At 47.6% G+C, this 24,822-nt stretch overlaps 2 protein-coding genes and 1 long non-coding RNA gene across 4 annotated transcripts in view; 2 read left to right on the top strand and 1 right to left on the bottom strand.

Annotated features, from left to right (window-relative positions):
- Positions 1-5,881, top strand: part of LOC135812107 (uncharacterized) — a 20,756-nt gene extending 14,875 nt beyond the window's left edge. Inside the window, exons 12-14 of the mRNA XM_065325434.1 lie at positions 2,370-2,518; positions 3,936-4,086; positions 5,286-5,881. Coding sequence (XP_065181506.1) covers positions 2,370-2,518; positions 3,936-4,086; positions 5,286-5,339 — 354 coding nt within the window. The 3' untranslated portion in view covers positions 5,340-5,881. The remainder of the gene's footprint in view (positions 1-2,369; positions 2,519-3,935; positions 4,087-5,285) is intronic.
- A 3,372-nt stretch (positions 5,882-9,253) lies between these two features.
- Positions 9,254-12,773, top strand: LOC135812108 (uncharacterized). 2 transcript variants are annotated; one of them, XM_065325437.1, is made up of 3 exons: positions 9,254-10,305; positions 11,206-11,290; positions 12,114-12,773. In XM_065325437.1, exons 1-3 carry the CDS (start codon positions 9,802-9,804, stop codon positions 12,254-12,256), a joined length of 732 nt encoding a protein of 243 aa, XP_065181509.1. In that variant the 5' UTR covers positions 9,254-9,801; the 3' UTR covers positions 12,257-12,773. The 2 variants fall into 2 exon arrangements, with proteins under 2 accessions (XP_065181509.1, XP_065181508.1); XM_065325436.1 differs by having other exon boundaries at positions 9,267-10,305; positions 11,196-11,290.
- An 8,229-nt stretch (positions 12,774-21,002) lies between these two features.
- On the bottom strand, positions 21,003-24,511 carry LOC135812109 (uncharacterized). Its single transcript, XR_010552749.1, has 2 exons — positions 23,475-24,511; positions 21,003-21,546 (listed from the first exon to the last, which is right to left on the bottom strand). It is a non-coding gene; the product is annotated as an uncharacterized LOC135812109 (long non-coding RNA).
- Positions 24,512-24,822: the final 311 nt, after the last annotated feature.

Here is a 24,822-nt window from a genome sequence, read left to right on the forward strand (position 1 = left end):
TGGTAGGGCTCGGTCAGATTGGCAACTGCAGGGTGAGTAAGTCCGGTCTCGGTTTGGCCAGGGATCGCGCCAGCATATTATGTTGAAGTTGATCAAGTAGGAAGTATGGACATCACATACGGCAAACACTTTTACTCCCCACTTGATTGGCTTTTTGGGCATGTACTGGTGTAAGTGGCTGCGGCCTTTCATTCTGATCATGCGTTCGTCGACACTGATGAACTGCCCCGGTTAGTACAAAGCAGCACATCTCTCCTTCGTATGGTCGTTCAGCCAATGCAACTTCTTTTGTTTTGTCTTCATTATCCTCCTGACTAATTGGAGTTACGTGTAGAAAGCACACCAGGGCCTTGAACCGCAACCGTGATGATATGAATCGCCGAGCCCATGTTCTGTGAAACATTGATGTGGTGCGCCCGTAGTCTGAAAGCTTTGGTAGCCGTTTCAGACTCATACAGCAGTAAACCAATCAAACGCTCAATCTCCTCACCATCACACTCCTTCCAAGCTCCGAAATGATCTCTGTAGGATGGCTTCTCGGCGGCAATGCGCAGCCATGCATATTCATTCGTCGCATCCGCAATTTTCTGGCACTCCACCTTCCCAAAGAAGTACCCGAAAACATCAAGTTGCATTGGGGGCTCACCAGGAGGTAAATGAACGCCAACAGCTCGTGGTGGAGTGAACGGTGGTGCGTTGCCATTATTGTCGCACTCAGAATTGTCATCACTCCAAGTATGCACGGAGACGTCAGGCGCATCAGCTGACTCATTTCCAGGTTGCGCAGCATGCGCCGCACGACGTCCGCAAACTCTAGCACGACCTGTACCTTGTCTTCCTGTTCCACCGCGAGCACCTTCTGTAGCTGCAGTTGGTATTTGTTCCAGCTCATCACTATCCGACTCAGATTAACTTGGAGCTACAGCTGCTGCCGCTGCTGGCGAACTTTAAAGTTCAAAATCGTCAGCGTCGGCGTCGTCAACACTCGCAGCGGCAATTAGGATCTCGGCTGCAACATCCGTCCCTGAATCGTCTTCTTCACTTTCCGTATAGCCTTCACTAGAGTCATTGCAGATGTCGGAGAGATCGTCGTCTCCTAGGGTGTCGAGATAAGCGAGGGCTTCTTGCGCTTCCATGTTCCAGATCGACAGCGCCGTCAAAATCTCAAAAAATTCCGCTGCACGCGGCGCAGATCGCGCATGCATTACGGGGGCGATTTTCTCGATAATTTTGTATGTACGTCGTGCCACTCGCGACAGGAGATCAAAGCATGGGTGGGTATCTATGAGTCATCTCTGAAAAGATCGCGAAGATCCAGTGATGTTTGACCACTCGACCAGAGTTTGACTGGTGCGCGCACTCCATCGACCACTGGTGGTCGATTTTTGTATGTACGGACTCTAAAGGGTTAAACGGCTAAACCTGGTCCAAATGCTATTCTTGTTGTGGATTGCTTTTTGGAGAAATAGACTTCAGAAACATAATTATTGGAAGATCATTCCATGGGGGATCTCAGAACAGAATTGTGAAAATACTCAAAATTGACCCATATCTGGCCGAAAGCTAGGATATCATTTTTTCCGAATGGACTGTGGCTGGATTCAATTATTGTTTTTGTTTTGGCCAAGCTGTAGTATCTCTATCCAGTACTACAACGGCATAACTAAACTTTTTCGTTCCGTGGATATTATTGATGATGCCGGATGTCAATTATGTGTTCGCAGCAAAGGCAATTTACCATAGGGAAGGATTAGACTACAACAATCTTTACTGTAAAACATGTTATTTTCGGTGTTACTCTAATTCCGGTGATTTCTTTAGAGAAAACCGGCACCTAAATGTATATTACACCTAAAAGGCGGTAGGGCATGCACCGTATGTGAAGGGAACGCTGGTCACCGAATTCCACTCGTTACACCTGAAACCTGGCAAATCCCTGGCACCGATTTTTTTTTAAATGCACCTAAAATTACATGTTTCACGGTATTTTACGCATGCATTTTCCTGTTTTCTTCTCCAGTGTTGTACTGCATTTGAATCCATTGTGTTAGTTTTTGCCCGCAAAAGAGTCTTGTCCACTGGGGAATTTTTTTTAGAATACAACACGTGACTATGGGAGAGCACACATGCACGGAAAGAATGAGAAGTGTCGTTTTGCTGATGGTGTGCTGTGGCAACGTGTTGAGGTCGGCCGGAGAGCGCAGCGGTGTGCTGTGGTGGTTGATAAGAATCTGGACAAGGCCGAATGCTGCTACTTACCCATCTTGATCAAAAGAATGAGTCTTCAAAAAACTCAAATAACTTTTACAGTCAATTGTAACATTCTTGATGGTAGTGTGCTCTGTGTTTGCTTGCCTTGTACACTGCAGAGAGACGAGGAGAGTATCGGTAGCCTGGTGGCTGAGTCCTCTGTGATTGTGGATGTGAGAACGCCCGGCGAGTATTCCTCCAATCGTATGCAGACTGCGGTGAACTGGCCCCTAGCGCAGATCGCTGAGCATGTCGAGGCGGCCGATAGGTGAGTGAAGATGTATTGTGCAATGATTTGATTGATTTATTGATTTTATTTCACGGATCCTCCAGAGGCAAATAGATGCCGATCGAAGGGAGTCTCCTAAGTATGGAAAATGAGAAATTACACTGCTGGCAACTGAAATCCGACCCCCTGAGCGGTGCGCTCACATCGCAAAGAATGTGGACCCACCGCTCAGGGGGTCGGATTTCAGTTGCGAGCACTGTATGTGCGTAGGGGAGAAGAGGTAGAAGATACCTTAGAATATAGAGTACAAAAGAATGCAAGCTAGGTGGGGCAGGACATGCGATAGAGTGATGTCACGTCTTGGTCATGTGACTAGATTTGTGCAGAAAGTGATCACGTCATGTGGACAGTGGAAACAACATGGCCACCGACATCACGTGACCCATAGATGCAGGGGTTGAGTGGAGTCGGAACCAATATGGCTATTCCGTATGGTCATGTGACAGATATGAAAGCACTCTATGCACTCTGGACTGGAACAGCAATATGCCCAGTGACACCAGTCGCATGACTGCAATGTACACATGACTCGTGTATCTTATTATTCTATCATCAAGGGGGGATACAGCTGTATACGGCTCAGTTCACTAGACTAGCGTAGGTTGGCTTCAGGTGATGACTGAGAGCTTTGCCTTGGCATGGTGCTGATGGCCTGGTGCTGATGGCCTGGTGCTGATGGCCTGGTGCTGATGGCCTGGTGCTGACGGCCTTGTGCTGATGGCATGGTGCTGATGGCATGGTGCTGATGGCATGGTGCTGATGGCATGGTGCTGATGGCCCGGTGCTGATGGCATGGTGCTGATGGCATGGTGCTGATGGCCCGGTGCTGATGGCCCGGTGCTGATGGCATGGTGCTGATGGCATAGTTCGCAGGTCTAGGGCTGCGCAAAGCCCGGCACATGCTTGAGTGATGCGACTCGATTTCAAGGAGCAGAACTGTAGCAGGCTGTGTGTTGCGGTTATCCCTGTTCGCCTAGCAGCCAACGGGTCTTTGTTTGGTCCTCCTTGACCTTGTGTATGATTTCTCTGACAACTTTCTTGACAAAGGGCTGCCACTAGCTGGTGCACACCCGTGCGAAGCATGTGCTTCAAGAATTGATGCAGTTTGATTCTAGCGTGATGTAGTATTGTATCATATCATGTCCTGTTCGCGACATGTCCCCGGCTGCATGACTGGGCAGAAATTTTGTGTGCCCGTGTGTGTGTGTGTGTGTGTGTACGTGTGCGTGCGTGCGTATGTGTTTGTGTGGCGTGTGTGTATGTGTGTATGTGTGTGTGTGTGTGCGTGTGTGTGTGTGCGTATGTGTGCGCATGTGTGCGTATGTGTGTATGTGTGTGTGCATATGTGTGTATATGCGTGCATGTGTGTATATGTGTGTGTCGGTGATCGTGTCAGGTCCAAGACGTACTATTGCTACTGTGTCAGCGGCTTCCGTTCCGCCATCGGTGCGTCCTGGCTGAGCAGAGCTGGCTTGAGCTCCGTCAACATGCTGGGTGGCTTTGCTACACTCGGAGTAAACTTCACACACCTGACCGCTACCGGCAAGGTAATAACTGTCCCCACTCAACAGGAATGTGTTCTATTCAAGTAGCACAAGTTGTATGTTCTGTCCATGGCTTTCGGGTTGAGGTGTCATTGTATTCGGCCATTCACAGCATGCTGCACTAATGCAGCGGAATGTTAGCTGTCAATGTCCTGATGGATTCAGGTACTCGTACTGTACCTGTCAGGGTGTGTTGATTGGCGTATCATGTCAAGCAGTCTCTTCTTTCTCTGACTCTCTCTCTCTCACACACACACACACACACACACATACACACACACACACACACACACACACACACACACACACACACACACACACACACACACACACACACACTCTCTCTCTCTCTCTCTCTCTCTCTCTCTCTCATTCCCTCTGCAACTCGCTCTCTTTCCATCTATGTCTATCTATCTACCTGCCAAGCTCCCTACCCAGCTATCTAAATGTCTATCTAATCCCTCCGGAAAGAAAAAAAAATGGAGACTAATCCCCTTTTTTGTGTTACTGTGATCAAGGAATTGGGTTCGTAGGAACAAAAACAGTTCAATAAGACCAAGTAAAAAAAAAGATTGTTGATCGTCAGAATTTTCCGAAAAATCGGGGCGGACGGGAGGGTTTTATTTTTATTTTCGAACTTTTTTTATATCTGCATCGACCGGACATCTTGAAATCTTAGCATATATTACATCTATGGGGTTCATGGGTGTACTACCATTGTTGGTTGTGACTGCTACCAGTCTGCCTGGGCACACTCCAAACACTTTCCTGCTGTCATGCGGCAGGCACGCACACACACACACACGCACACACACACACAAACAAACATACTGCGCAGTTTCCATGAATGCAGGTTTAGATATCAGGTGCTACCTATCTATCATCTGTTTATGTAAATCAGAGAGGTTCCAGGCTATCCAAGAGAGTGCTCAATACCAAGAGGCAGAGCTAGTTCAAACCATAAGAGGACGGAAAAAGTGCTTTAGCTCTGAGTTTCACGCACTAAACGATCATCTGTCTATGTATCGTTGAGATCGTTTCAACCTGCCACTCTGTGCTACTCCTAATCAGGTCGATACGGCTAATTGTGCAGGTAGCTACTGACTCTCTCTCTCTCTCTCTCTCTCTCTCTCTCTCTCTCTCTCTCTCTCTCTCTCTCTCTCTCTCTCTCTCTCTCTCTACCTGTGTTACATCCTGTTCAGGTATGCCCCGTGATGCGTAAGACGGCCGACGCTGTAGCCAAGCTGTATGAATAGCAGACTGTCAAGCACTCAAGCAAGGATACATTCCTGGGTATGCGCTTCTACGATGTAGAACTCAGTGGCCGCTGCCAACCTCTTCTTTGAGATCGTTTAACACGGTGTTCTCAATTTTGGACAGCGAATGTTCAACCTCCTGTATACGTTTGTCTTGTATACCTACTGGAAAGCAGCGTTCCCTTCGTCATCAACACTTTCTTCCCATGTGATTCCGTAGTTGAAATCTTTAGGACCTTTTTTTATACTACATCCAGCCACTGTTGATCAGTCATATTTAGAATATTTGAAATTGATCTCTCTCTCTTTTTTTTAATTCCCTTCCTGACTCACTCAAACCCGCATGTACCGAAAAACATGTACCGACTTTGTAGTGGCCTTTTTTAGAATGCCAATAATTTTTATTTGCGGCACGAGTGTTTTGCCGTAGCCGTTTTAGTTTGCATGTACCGCACTCCATTATTCACGCCGGTGTCTGGGGATATGGGGATTTTGTAGAAAAACATGTTTTGTTCGTTGCGCCATCGTAGTGTGACACAATACAGGCGTGCATATGTGAATCAGGGCTGCCGGAACCGGTCCGGTTGGTCTGGTTATCACGGGACCAATACTTTAGCAGCCACAAGTGTTACTGCGATGGAGGTCATGCATGCGTACCCGCCAAATCATACACAAAGCATGAAAGGCACTGAAACTACCGGACTAATCAAGAACTGCTTCCGCGGCTGTCCTGTGAATGCAACAGGAGCTGTTCGCCTCATTTTGTCGAGTAGCATACTGTGACCAGTGGGGATTTCGGCACCTGTGCTAGTGGTTGTGAGATGTATCCGCTCATCGCTACCGTTGACCGTGAGTTCCCTAGGGAACTGAGATGATCATTTTCTGAGCTCTGCGGTCGCAGCGGACAAGATTTGCAAGGGAGATCACTGTGAAGTGTGAACTGGCTATGTCATTCGAGAACAATCTGCGCTGTGACAAAGGTGACAGGCTGAGAGTAGTGTTACACGGAGTGGCCCGGGCAATAACCTGGGGTTCATATGACTGTGTACCATGGTGTACCCGCAGACAACCAAGCAGTATGTTTGACGACCCTTTTGTCCGGATATGTGTTCCTGGATCGTGTTGGTCATCACAGACGCGGAAGAAGTATACAGTGTATTTGCGTGACACTTTCGTAGATGACTTACAGTAGTGGAAAACATGGCGTTCGGGAGCGCAAAAACATGCCGTTCTAGACTGGAGAATGAAAACATGACGCTACGGTTTCTCTCATCTGTCTCTTCAGGGACAGTTGCCCATAACCTGTTTCCATGTGCCCCTTTTCATTTTTGCATTTTGGTCGGCTTATACATGTACATGTAATCCCATTTTCTTTCTTCCATTGAGAGCGGAGATGGTGTGCAATGAAAGGAACGACCACAGGTGACAGAGACCATCAACGATTTTCTACAATATTATCGTTATTCGCACCATAGGCCAGTGTCTGGTTGCCATCAGGGAGTAGAAAATACCGTTAATAGATGATGCCCAAGTAGCTAAACTCCAGTTTTACCAACCATTCGCCGGCTGAAGATGGCGAAATGCTGTCACGTGACACACATACATACAAACATACATACAGTCATACATGTAGTTGGCGGGATGGACTAAATTTCTCTCAAATAGTGCAAGTAGCACATCGGCTGCCTAAAATAAAGGATATGACAGTGATGCTGAATCCTCCGACAGATAATACATTAAAAAATTTAAAAAGTAATTCTTGCGACCTAAGTCCTTGTAGACCTCATTAGATGCAGATCTCCCTCGCCGTACTCCGACTGTCTTTGTATTGCGGCGCGCTAAGTTATACTCCCTCGAATCTCGTCTCAATTTTAGGCTTTTTGTTTTTGTTTTCCGCTGTATTCATAAGCTTACAAGTCCTCTTCTTTCCTCAATGTTCACCCTCCAGTCGGCTGCTACTTGCACCGAGAGGCGCACTAGAGGGCAATCATTCTCTTCACTTTCCTTGCCCGCTGCTACCACTAGATATGGCATGTTCTCTATTTCTTTCCTTGGCGCTGATAGGTGGAATTCTCTGCCTGTCTCGTGTCGCCACGTTGAGCATCTATCCGTTTTTGTTTCGCTCTGTAAAGAGCACCTAGGGTTCCCTGTAACAAGACGGCAACGTCTGTAGGGCCTTCCCTATCAAAATAATAAATTCTACTACTACTACTACAGTATTGCCTGTTCCTATGGTGAAGTAAAATGAACTTTAATCTAAACACACGAGCAAACAGATAGCGGCGCTCAGGGTGACTGGCCGAACTGATCGCGACAAAGTCTTGCGAGCAGCTAAGCAATCAGACACTAGTGTCCGTTCCGACCTACATAAACAGTCCTTGGTCGGTCTCACCAGCAGAGGACTGAGTTACTGGTCGACCCGACGGCAATGAATTCTAGCTGTGAACTTCAAACCATTCCTCAAATCATTAAACTCAATGCGTGAACGCCAGAGATACTGTGCACCCCAAACACAGCGAGCTTTGCACGACTGCAGACACGAAGCTTTGACGCCAAGTAGAAAAAGCATTCAATCGGATGTTTAGTCGCTGTTTTCCGTCAAGAAATAGACAATCCCCTCCGGCCACGACAACGTTAGTGATTGACAAGCTCCTACAGGTCGTGTTGTCATTACTCGCCTTACAGGGAATCCCCTTTGAGCGTTCCTGTTCGGTTTGAGTTACTCAGTAGTACCATCCCTCGGCTCGGCTTGGGTGAGCACTCCTGGTTAGCGTCGGAATTAACTGCCCTTGTGCAAAGCTCACTGTGGTCCCCGCACTTACATGTAGAGCAGTCTGAACTTGCTGCTTTGAGCCTGTGTAAACTGCTGCGTTGTTCACTGGCGACGTTCTTGGGATTGGTTCAGTGGCAGGCAGTCACTCTGTCTGAGTTCCGTTGATGGGACACAGCAGAGTCGAACTGAACTGGCTAGATGTCCTGAGGTTGATTTTTACGTTCCCTCCACTTGGCCTGACTGAGTGTTCTTGCTGGTTAGTGTCAGAGTCATCTACATGTACCTTCGTGCGAGACCAAACCCGTTATTGGTAGTATAGCTGTCTGGAGATTGGGGGTACATCTTTGTCCAGCAGGTGGGTCATTACTCATGGGCCCAGATTCTATGACTCATCCGATCGAGACTGATGTGCACTCGTGTGGCAGTGTGCTGGTAATTGACACGGAGAGACAATGACCCTTGCACGTCTGAACCTGAACACCATCTACATATACAGGGGATCTTTATAATACTTTTATCCACAATGCACAGTCAAAAATATCTTTGATCTCTCTAGTGTCCAGTACAGGCAGCGTGTTGTTTCACACCACCTACTGTCATGTACTGGGTCGTGACATGTCCAAAGCAGTTGCAAGAGGAGCACTATCACGAACACCTGGATTTCTAGACTAGACCCATTATGATCTAGGGCGTAGAGACACGTCCACGCAGCTGCGAGAAGAGCATTGCGGACAACCTGGAAGGCTAGATATCCTAAACCTCTTGTAGACTACAGAAGTGTACGGAGCACGCGAGGACACGGCGCCCAGCTAGAGAGTGGCACGTCTTCGCCGTGTTTCGGACCAGGCACTCACGCAGTTTACGCCTTGGTAACATGACAGCATTGCACAGAGAGGCTATGTACATACGCGCATATGCCACGATCGCCTGTCTCACATGACGGGTGGACGATCCTGCGCTAGACAGGTCACGGGACATTTCCTTTGTCAAACAGGCGTCACGTCCGTGTCACTGGGATTCGTCAACGGATATCGCCGTGTTCGGAGTGCTGCCTAAGATTGTGGGTGACGTGCGCAACGACAACCTCTGGAAAGCTATTATAACCTGTTGCTGTACGGAGGGACGTGTGCCGTGTGGCAGATCGCCACTGGCACACTTCGTTTTTGGTTCCATACAGTCAAGGAACGTCTGCTCTCTATGCTGCACTGACGAGCCAGAACAGGACGACACAGTTGCTGTCCGCAGGCACAAGCATGTGTGGAATTGCAGATGGTGGAGCGCGCATCTGCAATGGTCACTGATGCCTCGATTCTCGTGTGCCTGTAGGCAGCTAGGCGTCCTGTTCGGATAGGGTGACGCGAGGAGACAGAGCCATTCATTCCAACGCCCGTCCCCCATGCGAATGTGCTCGCTAGATCAGATGTCTCTGGTCCTGGGATCTCGAATAAGCGGAATGCTGGCACCTTGGGCACTGTCAATTTGAACTGGATTCAGCAATCAGGGTCAATTTGAACTTGATTCGGATTAATCCCCCGGTGGGATTAGAAACAGACTCTAGAGCGCTACGCTGCCAATCCAGAATCATTTCCATGTTCTGGCTGAATGGAATGGATGGCTGGCACACTCTCTCCCTGTTTCTTTCTGGTTGGACAAGTTATCTCTAGAGGCTTAGGCGGGTAGGCAAGACCTATGCGTCCAGGTCTACTGCATATTCTACTCGGCTGTGTCCTCTTTCTCCTAGACCCTGGTTCAGCGTTGGGCTTGTTCGATAGCTTGGATAGTGCGGGGGCTGCTGCGCCTACGGACAGCTTCAGGTTTGCCTTCCCTACATCCTCACCCACCCGTGGGCTAGCTGAGGGCGCTACGAGTACGAGTGAACCCAGCAGCTACTATACTTCGAGCAGCTATGGCACACGGCCACCGATCACAGCAAACAGCACAGGACATCCTGCATCACCTGCCTCTAAAGAATCACCGTTATCAAGCGTCGCAACGACATCAAGTACTGTATCCACTGAGCTAGCATCTAGTCCCGCATCCAGCCATGCGCAAAATCAATCCACGGTCAGCTCCACGCAACTCCGAGAAACAGTTACCTCTACAAATGGAGAGCCTACTCCCGCCACTGTTATGAGTAGATCTACGACGGCTATTGTTGCGACTGCTAAGCGGCGGAAAGCACGCCGACGGAAGGTAAGCATTCTGTGACCTGGAGGTTTCTCTGAAAACTGGCTGGAATCTAACGCCAGGGCTATAATGCCCGAAACACGAGAGTTTGGGAGTTTATGCAAGTAGCATCAACGAAGGGAGTGACGATTATACCTGGAGTTGGTCAGAGGCGCTAGATTAGTGCCAGGAACATGTCAAACCACAACACAAAATCTATTCTTTAGGGTAAAACTTCATTGAACCTCTGGTCGAGCCCAACTCAATTCAGAAGTCGTGCCAGATTGAGGGAACGAAGGACCAACGTTTACTTGTTTTGCACGATACCTAGGGATGATACTGACATTCAAATAGCTGAAGTTTGGATCTACCACGCCTGGGATGAGCTCAGCAAAACTTACCAATATTGAAGGTTTTTTTAAGGATGGAGTAATTTCAGAGTAGGGAACAGCATTAGCAGTGGTTATTGTGCCAAATAGCGTGGCACGTGTTGACTCTAGAGTAACAGGGTTCATATAGCTTGCCAGAATGCGCCAACGGTGATCACGTTTTGCACTTATCAACAACCGAGTTTTTACTTATCTATCTCTTCAGGAAAATTAATGTAATTGAAGGTGATCGTATTCATAAATCGGAGAGACTAAAAAGGACTAGAGGCCAGAGATCCTCTAACCACTAATCTCTGGCGTTGCTGCCATCCAAGCAGCGACTGTTTAAGATTTTCTTCACACTTCCAGACTCACGCTTCCTGTGAAACTATACAGGCTGGTGGGACCCAGATTACAGGCTGGTGGGACGTACCAGTACTGGCAGTAGACCACACTGTACATAATACACTACTGATTCAGTTCAAGCACAGACTGTACCGTAAGTCTGTTCCGACTTCCGCATATTTAATGGTTTTTGTTTCTTGTTAGGCATGCACAGAATTCGTGCGGAAGCGGGGACAAGTCAAGGCCAGCATATTACGGGAGTGCTTCAATGTCAAGAAGTCGGGCCCACACGGCTGCCGGTAGGTGTGTGTGTGTGTGTGTGTGTGTGTGTGTGTGTGTGTGTGTGTGTGTGTGTGTGTGTGTGTGTGTGTGTGTGTGTGTGTGTGTCTGTGTGGCGTGGGGGGGGGGGGGGTGGGCTTAAATTTAAATTGAATTTTGTTCTTGCATTGCCTCTGCCATAGACAACTCAACAAATCCTTGTGGAACTTCTGACTGTGCTTGTAGTGCATGTGCACATGTGTGACTGCGGCTCATTTTACAGCAGCAACAACAACAACAACAACAACAACACCGCCACCACCACCGCCACCACCACCACCACCACCACCACCACCACCACCACCACCACCACCACCACCAACAACAACAACAACAACAACAACAACAACAACAACAACAACAACAACAACAACAACAACAACAACAACAACAACAACAACAACAACAACAACAACAACAACAACAACAACAACAACAACAACAACAACAACCATTCTGTTTAGGCAAAATATCTCATCCCTACTGCTAAACTAAATCTGCTCATGCACGAGCCATGCTCGCCCATGGCCCTGGTTTACCCACGGCATAATCTAGCATTCCAAATTCTCCATGTGATGTACATCTTACCGTACTATCTCTTATTGGCCACAGACCATCGTGAGAACAAAACATTTAAAACAACGACGTCGATGACAATAGGACGAGGAAAGATTACTAAATAGATCATGCACAAAGGTACACAATGAAAACCTTGGGCAAATTCGGTTGTGACTCAGAGTTTCATGGCTGTACCGATCATCAGACAACGAATGTATGTCCCTTGATTTGTCTTGTTGCCCACAGTGCCACGGGCCAGCAGCGGAGCTGTCGTGTGGAACTTCCAACAACGTCTCCGTGGCCTATTGCCCCTCTGCTGTACAGCCATAACCCTGGAAGGCCACTGCCCCGGCGCACGGGTGGCTATAGATCCATGCCAGTGTGCATAGGGCGAGTATGCAATTCGAGGCGCAGTCGGACATCCGAGCTGCCAAGGACCTCAGAGCCGTGCCAATGCCTGGTCTGTTGTAATGGCAAACTTGTCTGGCAACAGTTCCGTTGATATTTCACTTACTGCAGTGCATTTTTATATTTTGGTTGAGAGCAGACCATCGTATGTTTGAAGGTGCAGGAAGGCACACTATAACATCCACTGAGTACTGGGATCTTGATGTTGTTTATATTAACCCAACGTTGAAGCACCCCTCCCCCCCCCCCTCGAATGATTTTACTTGTATGCAGCCATGAAGCCGTTGAGTGAGAACTTTTGACTTTTGTTTTGTTTTACAACCATGTGATATTCACAGTCCTAAAGAATCCAAGTGCCTTTTTCACATGTTCTGCCGTAATTTTCGCACCCCTCACAACAGATTATAATAATTATAATTATGTTGGAATAGCCTCACTTAGATTGTTGTCTCCTAGAAACCGTTTCTTACACTGAGCATTGACGTATTCTAGCAAAGATGTTGCGACACCGAGGGAAATGGACAACAAAGTGTCGGCTCCAAACATCGAAGCTCGAGCTTCAGGTGTCAGGTCACTGGGCAGCTCTATACCGTACCTTTATGGTGTGTCACTGTAGAGTGACTGGCAATGTCACCTATCTACACTGCGCCTGCCGCGAATATCGTTGATTCATTCCGTAAATTATTGTTTGTTTTCCCCGAGACCAACATACTTGGACGCCAATATCCATGCATGAGCACGGCATGAAAGGTGATATTATTTTATACTTCACAAGTATTTTAGTTGATGATATGGATTCCCGGACTGCATGTTAACATAATACATGTAGCTGATAACGGTATCCGCACCATACATGTACATGCATCCGTAAAACCAGCCCATGATCTGTGTAATGCGGAAGACATCTTTTCGGTGACCAAATCAGCCTGAGATCAACGGTAGCATGTTCGTGACTCTTCTATTGATTTCCACGACCTGCTCAGCGCTAGGACGGTTTTGTGTCACCTTGCCGTCTGAAGTGAGAACATGAGACGTCCACACAAAGTTCTTAAAACCGCGTTTGCAAGACGATTGTCTTACAACATTCGCAATACAACGTTCGTATTACACGGCGTTTGGAGCCCAGGTTATTCAAGTGAAACTGTGCAGTATGCGTGCGTCTAGTCAGAAGATTCCGCCTTTCACACGCTGATCAATACCGGACCATAGAGTGTCGTGTCCTGAAGACAACACAGAAATGAAAGTTCCATTTCATAGCCTCCAGTTTACAAACACGATCGTAAGACAGCCTTACCAACAATCATTTTCTACTTTATATTTTAACAGTTAACAATAATTATTATCAACCTACTTACGCTGTCAGGTGATCGAGCAGACAATTGTACATATACCTACTTCGGTGTATGCAATCATAACCCACAGCCTTGGCGACACCGGAGTTTAGCGAAAGGTGATCACTCAACTAATTGTTATAACTTATAAGTGCTACCCAACGCATATGGCCGATTGCCGGCGATTGGTTTGCAGGCCTGCCTGCGAATCATGAGGTCCCGAGTTCGAGACCCGCGCTGGCAGCAGGGAGCGTGTAAAAAGACTTTTTACGCGTGTTGAACTGCGCCGAAACCCACGGTCAACTGAGTACTCACAGCTCGAGTGAGGATAACAAGGATGCAGTTTACAGGGTTATGGGCCGTTACACGCCCGATTGGTTGAGAGACTCACCTCCTCTCCCCTGACTCACTTGTGAGGTCTGCATTCGCCACTAAGGTGTAAAGGCATAGTGGTGGCCTGCGGAAGCGAAGGCTATAGCTTGTGTGTTTCTGAACATTCAAGTGATGCTAACGCGGATCCCGCAAATATTATTATTATTATAAGTGCTACAAGCAAGATACAAGGATGGGGGACGAACCAGTATGTAATATTTATTAGAGCGCTCAACAGCATAGTGACCGTTCGATTGTTGTATATGTACAATGCATGTCAATGTTAGTGTTGGAACAGAGATGTTTGGACGTTAAGGTCTAGGAATAGCCCATGCAGTGTGACCGATTCTCAGGACTTCATCTATTCTTGGTGGGAATTATTGCCAGGTGTTGTAGAAGATTTTTTTATATCTGCACTGGGAATGTAGTTGACATGCGTACTGTATCACACTTATCTGGACCTATAACCGTCAACCACCATGATACATGTACTACAAGCGCTGTTAGTAAATGGACCGTGAGTAACGATCACGTTGATGCACAAACTGACGGCTCTCAACGCCGCATGCATTTCTGACAGTCACATGCGCTCGGAAGTGACCACAGTTCCCGTTCTATCAACAGATGGAAAACCAATAGCAATCCCCAAACAATCATTCGGACGACTGTGCGGTCAATAATTTGGACTTTGGATACGTGGCAATATCGCTAAAAGCAAAATTCACGGTTCGCGTGAGACTCAGCCAAAGGCAGGAACGCCACCACCCTCTTGGATCAAGGCGCAGATGCAGCTCATAAAGCAGTGGGAGGTGCGTATATCAGACCCACCACAAAGTGGTCAAAGACCGAAAATTCCATTCACTGCATCCATGTTTCCCTCGTGCCAGGCCACGAGTTCCCAAATTAATTGTGGGTCGCAGCACGGCTGTAATCTATCGCTAGTCTATGGCTAAGGGTTAGCAAATTCGGGCTGACCTATATGCAACACAAGCCCCTGAGAACCACCTGCTGGAGTGAATAAACTCCTATGCCCTGTATACTGTGAAACGGTAATCTGGAGACTCTGCGTGGAGGCGCACACGTGTATTGTTTCCACTAAGCTTTGCGTGTGGGCAAAGGGCTGTACATGTGGTGCTAACCAGTCAGCACACACGCAGTGATCGCTCTGACCAGTTTACAACGTTACTAATACTAGCACACTAGGCTGCGGTGTGTATCACTACGTTTGTTTGTGTTTTTGGTTTTTTTACTAGAGCCACGTAAACCCGTCATGTGTGAGCCATGAATAAGGGGAGTGGTGGCGTGGTCTGAGATGCTCTGCCGACCTTGGGTCTCGGCTTCATCACAACCAGGCGCGCCAATAGCAGAGAGAGAAAGAGAGGGAGAGAGAGACAGAGACATAGACAGACACAGAGAGAGAGAGAGAGAGAGAGAGAGAGAGAGAGAGAGAGAGAGAAAGATAGAGAGAGTTAGATAGAGAGAGAGAGAGATAGAGAGAGGAGAGAGAGAGGAGAGAGAGAGAGAGAGAGAGAGAGAGAGAGAGAGATAGAGAGAGAGAGCGGGGAGGGTTGGGGAGCAAGAGAACTAAATAAGAGAACTAAATTAAGTATAAAAAATGAGAGAGAGAGAGAGAGAAAGAGAGAGAGGGAGAGAGAGCGAGCGGGGAGGGTTGGGGGCAAGAGAGGGGGAGAGAACTAAATAAAGAGCGGGGAGGGTTGGGGGCATTGCTACTCTATTTTTTGTTTTGTTTTACCGTTATTCATTGTCTGAGCGCTCTTTTCTTTGTACTACACCCTGCTATCTGGCTATGTTATTTTCTACAATAATAATTGTTTCCATTCGCTTCCATGTAATTGGGCGACACCGTCCGTTTGGTTCTGCGAATTCCAATGAAAACATACATATACCTACCTACCTACTCTGCTGAGAGGAATTCAATCATCATGAGAGTGACGCAAGTGGAAACAAGCAACATGAATTAACATGCTCCCATCGCCAGTTGCACACTCCTGGAGTTTTGGGAGTTGTGTGGTCCTGGTTGCCGGCCCTGTTTCGTATGACTGCGTTATGAATTTGTTTCAACATTTAGAACTTACATTTTGATACATAATTAATTATGTGCCGGCTTAGGCACCAATCTAAGAGTGCTTATCCCCCGAAACACACAGCAAGTTGTTCTTCAAAGCAGGCAAGTTTGCCGATAACCAGAAAGGGTGTCCAAGCAGTTGTGTATTGCAAAGTTCATACCAAGGAATTACAGCCGTGGAGTGGACGGATGACCAATGCAAGAAGCGTTGACGAGAGACAGGACATCCACGCCATGAGACGCCGATATGCATAAGCTGCAATACAGACAATAAAACCTAAAAGAGACCACCAGTCTCTCTCCCTCCCTCTTTCTCTCTCTCTCTCTCTCACACACACACACACACACATACACACACTCTCTCTCTCTCTCTCTCTCTCTCGCTCTCTCGCTCTTCTTCCCTCCTCGCTAGCGCTTTACAGTTCCCGGGCACGAACACTGCACATATACATTGTCTGACTCGGCCACGTCAGCACCTCAGTTATCATTGCAGCGGTCGTCGCAGAAAGCGTATTTTTACCTTCAAAGGCGAAGTGACCTTTGCTGAGGCATTTCGTCTAACAGGATCTACTTGAGGACAATCGCGGGGCAGAGCTAGTTCGACATAACGCCAAACACAAACAGGCCGCGGTGCCGATGAACATGCTCATCTATCCCGTGCTTTATGTGCGAGGCCAACTACACCAAGTCAAGCCACCGGCGACAGTATGGTCCCTTCGCTCACACGCACACGCACACACACATACACACGCACACACATACACACACCTGAGCGAAGTGAGCGTGCTTTCTACAGCAAAGGAAAGGCCCCATACTAGCTACACTGGACCTACGCGTACGTACACATATTATCACGTCCCACAACTTATCGCTTCCGATGGCTTGATCCCACGCCAACGTGGGCTGGAAAAGGCTGATCAAGATCTTAGGCATGGCTGGTGCATCACGATACGATTAAGGAATACCTAGACCTTCTGATATGCAGAGATTAAGCCCCTTTTGACATACACGGTAAACCATGGTGTGCAAGCTTATGTTTGGGGCGGCTCTGTGCCATAAGGCTGCGCCTGGGACGGAGCAATCGCAGAACCACTTCAAGTGTGTGTATCTAGACTATTGATCCACTCGTACACTCACCAATAGTGGAGGGACCTCGAGATCACGTGTGCTGCTATACTTACACATGCCCAAACGTGACTCCACCTTAAATGGTGGTAGGGGTCTGACATATTCACGAACATCATCATCCACAGGGTGACTAAGTGACGTGGCAATGCGGAAAGTGCAACCATGACTGTTTACCAAGCTCCCAAATGTCACCCGTAGATTCCTGTACTACTAGTACTACGAGTGTAGTAGTGAGCAATACAAACGAGACAGGGTTGTGATGGCTAAGCCAAGTACATGTACATGTACATATCCTAGGTCCCAGTATCGCCTTATGGATGAGCCATCGACTGGCCAACCGGCGCATCGACCGTCAGATACCAAACCCTCATAGATCATGTATGCTTCAAGCACGCAGGAGTACCGGCTCACCAATAACTTCAAAGTAGGGAAACCGCTGAAGGCAACACAAGGGTATGTACATGTACAATAATAGTAAGGCCCTGCTACGAGGCGCCACTCATCACACACGTTGGGTGTCAACGACTCTGCAAAGGACCCGCGAGGACATTCGATAGTTTGTTTGTCAGAACGGAATGCGATTGACTGGTCGGCCACCATTTTCCTCATGCCTTCTCTGAATGGGAGCCAGACTACGTGACGTTATCAACGCAGACGAAAGAACAATGCATGTTTTGCCCGTAGCATTGCAATTATTTCTCATGTTGATGCATACAATATCAGCATGTTGCGTTGCTTGATGCAACATAACACGCCATTCATGGGTGCCAGGATTCACCATTAATTTTTAGTGGAGATATTATCATCCGAACAAACTGTCAAAGATGGATCCATGAAAACGGTCAGGCATGTGTACATGATCTAATACTAGCACATCAAAATTTATTTCAAGGAAGTAGGAAGGAAAATTGTGAACTGTTTAACAGCTACATGTACATGTACATGTACATGTACATTCTAATACGGTTGACCATATGGGCAGAACACATATTGTACGCCATTTGATAGGTTTCATTCATGCGTGTCCCACCTACCCGTCCTCCTCCGCTCTCTTCCCTTTCCATTACATTGTATATTATCATTCATGCTATATCGGTGCATGTACATTGGAGTCATGTACAATGTAGCTGACCATGAATCCGAGACATCAGGTCGGCCGAGTGCACTATTCTACATTTAGGTGTCATCACCCTTTTGCTCATCAATTCTAAGCAGATCGGAGCCCAGGGGGCACTTGTAGAAAACAATTCGTCGAAGCATGATTGACGGTGTTCTGGATGACAAAGCGAATCTGATCTTCAGTATCGGTTATGTTTTCTCGTATTGTCCAGCTAACCCGTGAAACACTGCATGGGTTATCTCCAAGCCGAATACTGCTTGTTCTCCTGCGAACCTGTACGAACCGACAAGTGCTTGCTAAAGTCAAGATGCGTTTAGAACCAGGCTCCTGATAGAGCAAGAAACTCGGAGAAGAGAGGATCGTATTTCACTGGTGACCTTGATTTGTGTGACCTTGATTTGTGTCACCTTGATTTGTGTGACCTTGATTTGTGTGACCTTGATTTGTGTGTGATCGGAAGTACTAGTCTCTCAACGAGCACTCCACTCTGACATTAAGCCATCAAGGACAATCCTGTAAACTCAAGATTGTCATGCTCCCTCGTTCATCGTGCGTGTACGGGCAATACAACCTAATGTGTGTCTCTCACATACCTGTACGTGTGCGCGTGCACTCAGTGAGCAGCAAGCAACAACAAGGCGAGACACAATTCAGGCTCAATGACCCGTGTACAAACTCGATTTGCACAAGACGCGTTTGCTCTTGTCTCGTGCCGGTCGAAACCAATCCTAGAACATAACGCCTTACCCATTCTGGATGGCTTTCGTTTGACTATCGTCAGACGGACATCTGTAGAATGAAATGAGTTGTCTCAATCGCTTCCCTTTCAACTTGAATACCAATAATCGACCGTGTATTTGCTCTCTATGTGCGCCAGTTTGTGTTTGTGTGTGTGTGTGTGTGTGTGTGTGTGTGTGTGTACGTGTGTGTGTACATGTGTGTGTTTGTGCGAGAGAGAGAGAGAGTTGGTGTGTGTGTGTGTGTGTGTGTGTGTGTGTGTGTGTGTACGTGTGTGTGTACATGTGTGTGTGTGTGTGCGAGAGAGAGAGAGAGAGAGTTGGTGTGTGTGTGTTTGTGAGTTTGCGATTGCGTCTGCGAGTTGGAGTGTTTGTGTGTGAATTGTACGTGTTACCGTGTACCACTACGATTATTTGTCTAACTCGTTGGACACGTGGATTAGGTGGCACTTAAGAGCATACTCCCCGAATCACAGCAAATCATTCTTCCTGTTCCTTCCGCTAGATCTTCAGCGGGCGATTCCCTGAAGAAATTGATTTCTCTGTCTTCTGTCCCCGTACTGAGGGTCTAACTAATGGGGTCGGAAGTTCTTGCAACGGAATTTTCTTACCCACTTCACGTTGCACACCAAACCAAAGTGTGCCTGCTTCAACAGGCCGCTGTAAAGACTCTCCAAGGTGAAGGTCTTGTGAAATACACACTCTGCTTCACAGTATACTGTGTACGGCCATTCTGACAGCGCCCATGGTGACTCCCTTCTACACGTTGTATTGTAATACTACTCCACGATTGGCTTGCGTTCATCAGCAATACCCTGTGTCATACAGTGTAGTTTCCAGAAATATGCTTCAAAAAGCACAAACGTTTCGTGTCTGGAGCCGAAAACGAATTGAACAGTACTCGCCTTAATGTCTGTGAAATTTAACTCTTTTTTAAAGATCTTTTCAACACCCTCAAACGATGGAACATTGAAAATTGAACTCCAGGCGATATTCCTTCCTTCCCAATTCAACTTTTTGGCCTAGACCATTTTTGCGAAATTATACTACGGTAATGATAAAAAATTCGGCAATATTCCGTACCTCATCTTGCAAACCCGATTGCGGCCAGATAAGAAATCAGTGGTCCTTCTGCCACAACCATGCAAAGCACCATCACACCTAAACACACGCACACACACACATACAAACAGAGACGCATATGCAAACAACCACACACACACACACACACACACACACACATATATATTATCCATATAAAAATCGCTCTGTGAGCGGTTCTGAAAAACCTTTACTGGTACTGCCCCGTCGTAAAAGTAAGAAATTAGAACTGGCCCATTGTCCCCCCAAATGCGAACTGATCCACCTAAATCGCGAATGACGGGACCCGAACGCACCAGTAGCACGAGGTCGGGAGGGCACAGGATCACGGCAATTATCATAGGGTAACACCAGTAGTAGCAGTAGAATTATTATTTTGATAGGGAAGCCTACCGCTAGTACAGTACATGGCCTATGGTCCGGACCAACGTCCCCATCTGCATCCACAGGTAGGAACCTCGTGCTACTGGTGCGTTCGGGTCCCGTCATTCGCGATTTAGGTGGATCAGTTCGCATTTGGGGGGACAATGGGCCAGTTCTAATTTCTTACTTTTACGACGGGGCAGTACCAGTAAAGGTTTTTCAGAACCGCTCACAGAGCGATTTTTATATGGATAATTTCAGCTCTTTTTCCGTTCCCTCCCCACCCCAACCCCGAAGGTAAACATGATGACCACACGCGCGATGTACTGTATGTAGCCATGCGACTGCAATAACACACTGATACATACCAGCCCTCCCCGCCTCGCTACCCCGCACACAGATACACAAACATGTGTATGCACACGGCACACACACGTGGCCACGCACACATACGCACATGCACACGACACAAACAGGAAATTCTTCATGTATAATGCCATGCAAAGCAGTGGCCACCGTACTTGAGGAAGTCAGTTGTGAAACAAAAATAATTCAACTACAGCGTGTAGACAAGCTGACGGCCAAAGCACAACATAGCAAACATGACATTTGCCCAATGATTGCAGTTTGCAGACCATGCCATGGAAGCAGCGAATACAGAATGTAATATCATACAAAGTGACAAGCAAGGACGTGGCCATCATACACCAGAAACTTGCAGAAAGTCACATATCCAACAGATAGAGAAGTGAACAGCAATCTGATACAGCCCACACAGGACAAAGCGGACCTGATACTCGTCCCAGGATCGCAAGTGGCAAACCCTTTTCAATGCATAACATGCAGGTGTACGTTAGACGCATGAACATCTGACCGTGTCGCCAGCATACAATGTCATCACATGTTTACCCCACAAGTTACACACATGCACAGTAGAAGCACAATGAAAGCAATGGAAAAGTACGATGTGGTTGCTGAAGCATCTTCACACTTCAAATTCAGACTTCAATGTGGTCGTCACGGGATGATATACCTGCAAGATACAAGTGATGAAGTAAGAAAGCAGAAGGTCGTGAGGTAGGCTATGAGACACCACAAACGGTTCACCTACATGTCTGTTCAGGGCTAGTGCACTCACACGGAGAATTGTCATAATCGAGCATTTCCCAAACTGAGAAGTGCAATGAAATCCACTTGCATGCACAGGAGCAATTTTGCAATATTATGATGCGCAATTCGACACGATCTGCGATGCTGCGTGCGATGTGCCCTGCTGTCATGATAGTGACAGTCACCGCAGTATGTTTTGTCAACGTCGCCCGTGCACTCTTCTGTCAAGTCCAAAGTGCTCACATACTTGGCAATGTTTTTGCAGTGATTAACTTTTATCCTAGTGTCACGGGTAACTTTAATGAAGTACCCGCAGGCCGTGTCAATCTGCACATCGTCCACTCTCTCATGTACTTGGCCTGCTTTGTCTGTGTATCCATTTCATGTGCGATCCACAAAATCGACTAGACAGTGGGTGCAATACGCGCTCTACCTGAAGACGTTCTTCTGGCGACATCTCGCCATGTACTTGGCCTGGCTTTGTCTGTGTATCCATTTCATGTTCGATCAACAAAATCTCAATGCACTACAGAGACTAGACAGTGGGTGCAATACGCTCTCTATCTGAAGACGTGAACCATTAAGTTTTTTGGAAAAGTTATATACAGTACGTACACCTGAAACGTAATGAAGTACAGGAATAGAGAGAGTGACTACAATACGCTCTCGACCTGATATAGTGATAACGTGAGTACAAGACACTCTCCACCTGATAACGTGTTAGAAGGTAACATGTCTACAGTCCCACCGTACCCTTCCGACACGACTGTAGACCATTAAATTTTTTTGAGAAGTTATACGTACACCTTAAACGTAATGAAGTACAGGAATAGAGAGAGTGACTACAATACGCTCTCGACCTGATAACGTGAGTACAAGACACTCTCCACCTGATAACGTGTTAGGCTGTGTTTACATGAGAAATTTCAACCCGGGTCGAGTTCAGCCCGGGTTGAAAGTCTGTACGATAGACAAAAGAGGTGAGTGTTTACATGAAGACAGTTGACCCGGATCAAATACTGATATGCCGCCAAAAGTCCACTTCTACAGTCCTGTACAGGGCCGGAGGAAGGAGTTTGGGAGTGGTCCGGGGACCTCCCCCGGGAGAAATATTTAAAATTTACGTGAAATAGAGCGAATTTGGGCGTCTCTTAATTAAGGTTCCAGAAAATGCAGAAAATGATAGTAAAAGAACACAAACACAACTTTTATTTAACCATAATTATGATTAAAGCCATACAGTGCCGGTCACGGAGTCCTGAGCTTCTTCGAAGCACATCACACGTCGGCAGTACAGTCGAGTCGTGTACCTCTGGACTTTTTACACCGGTTTTGCACGAATCACATGGACCCAGGGAGTCGTAAAATACCGGTATTTTACGACTCCCTGCATGGACCATCCAGCTGGGAAAGTGGTCCGGCCATGGCCGGACCAGCCTGACCGGTTCCGCCGGCCCTGCTGTATGGTCACGTGAATCCGTTCGCGCGAAATTTGCATCTGCAGTGCCGTTCAAACCTGGCGCGAGATACGCACAGAAGTACGTTTGTACGATTTTCTTGACCCGGGTTGATTTCAACCCTCCCCTTGGGGGGAGGGTTGAAATCAACCCGGGGCGCAATTTCAACCCGGGTCAAGCGCAATGCGTCATGTGAACGCGCCATTCATTTTGTGCACATGGCGGGTTGAAATCTGACCCGGGTCGAACTCAACCCGGGTTGAAACGCTTCATGTAAACACAGCCTTAGTAGAAGGTAGCAGGTCTACAGTCCCACCGTACCCTTCATCATTCCTCATTCACCATCGCGCGATACCCTGGCACACACTGGCAACATATCAATGGGGTGCCTTACCGTCGTCTAGAGGAGACGTCTTCGCAGCAATATTTTCCCTCCTGCGCATTCAGTCGCCGACGCGACAGCGTTCACGGGGCCGTTCCAGTTGCGGAAGACATTCGATTCATCGGGCCAATTCAGCAACAGGGCCGTGGACACACAGGGGGCAGAGGAGAGACATTGTTAGTGGACAAGAAATATGCAGTGGCAAGTGGCGAGTGCCGCATGGATGTCAAGTTGTCATGCACAATTCAGCTATTACTTACGGTCCAGCTAGTCCTGCCATTGCTCGCTCGTCCTGGTTCCTCCTCGTTCGTCTTCCTGCACGTCTGCACTTCTCCTTCCCCACCGTTGGCTTTGCGGTACGGGGGTGCCGGAAGGAATCCCCACATGTACATGAAGTCCCACCATGACTCTCCATGTACATGTCCACGGCCACGTCAGCAGTTTTATAGTACCGGAAGGAGTTCCCACGATGTCTCCAAAGGCCTAGAGCGGACGTCTTTGCAGCAATTCTTTTCGCCCTGCGCATTCAGTTCGCCATGTCTCCAAAGGCAAAGGCCTAGAGCCTAGTAGAAGGGACGTCTTTGCAGCAATTCTTTTCACCCTAGTACCCTGCACATTCACTCCGCCGACACGACAGCGTTTACGGGGCCGTTCCAGGTGCAAAAGGTCCACGTCAGCAGTTGTAAGGGGCCTCCTCGAGTCCTCGTTCGACTTCGTCGACTTCTGCAGTTCTCCTTCCCGTCAGGGGTACCGAAAGGGCCCTCCTCGCAGTTGTCCTTGCCGTCAGGTCCACGTCATGCATGCTCAACTATTTCGCGTACGGGATAGTCGTCTTTGTCGTACGCGACATCGGCGTTTACCGAGTGGCATTGGCACAAAGCAGACCGTTGACGGGGTCACGTGTCAAAAAAGTATCAACAACGTGTCGACTACGTGTCGACCACGTGTATAGCGGTACACTCAGCGGTACACTAATTCTCGTGCCATTCTCGTGTCACAAAACTGGAACATCGAGTACCAGTATGGAAAGGCTTCAGACAGGAAGCCTTTCCAATATACACACGCATACAGACGTCTAGGGCACTTTGCCACCAATCTTTGTCGAACCACCTCACTGTGTGTGAGTGGTGACATCACATCTCTTCGAGGAACATATGGTGCGATAGGACGAAACATATCGGTTGCGATACGACATATACTATACAGGTATTTCCGCATACGTAGATGATAATAGAGAATTCAGAGGTCGAGAGTATTCGCAATCTACAAATTTGGGGTTCTACGAATCATCGGGGAAAAATTCACTGCATGCTAGCTCCGCATTACATTGCAGAGTGCGTTTACGATGGCGTTCCTTTTA

This window comes from Sycon ciliatum, chromosome 3 (genome assembly GCF_964019385.1).
Source record: "Sycon ciliatum chromosome 3, ocSycCili1.1, whole genome shotgun sequence".
Classification (NCBI taxonomy): domain Eukaryota; kingdom Metazoa; phylum Porifera; class Calcarea; order Leucosolenida; family Sycettidae; genus Sycon; species Sycon ciliatum.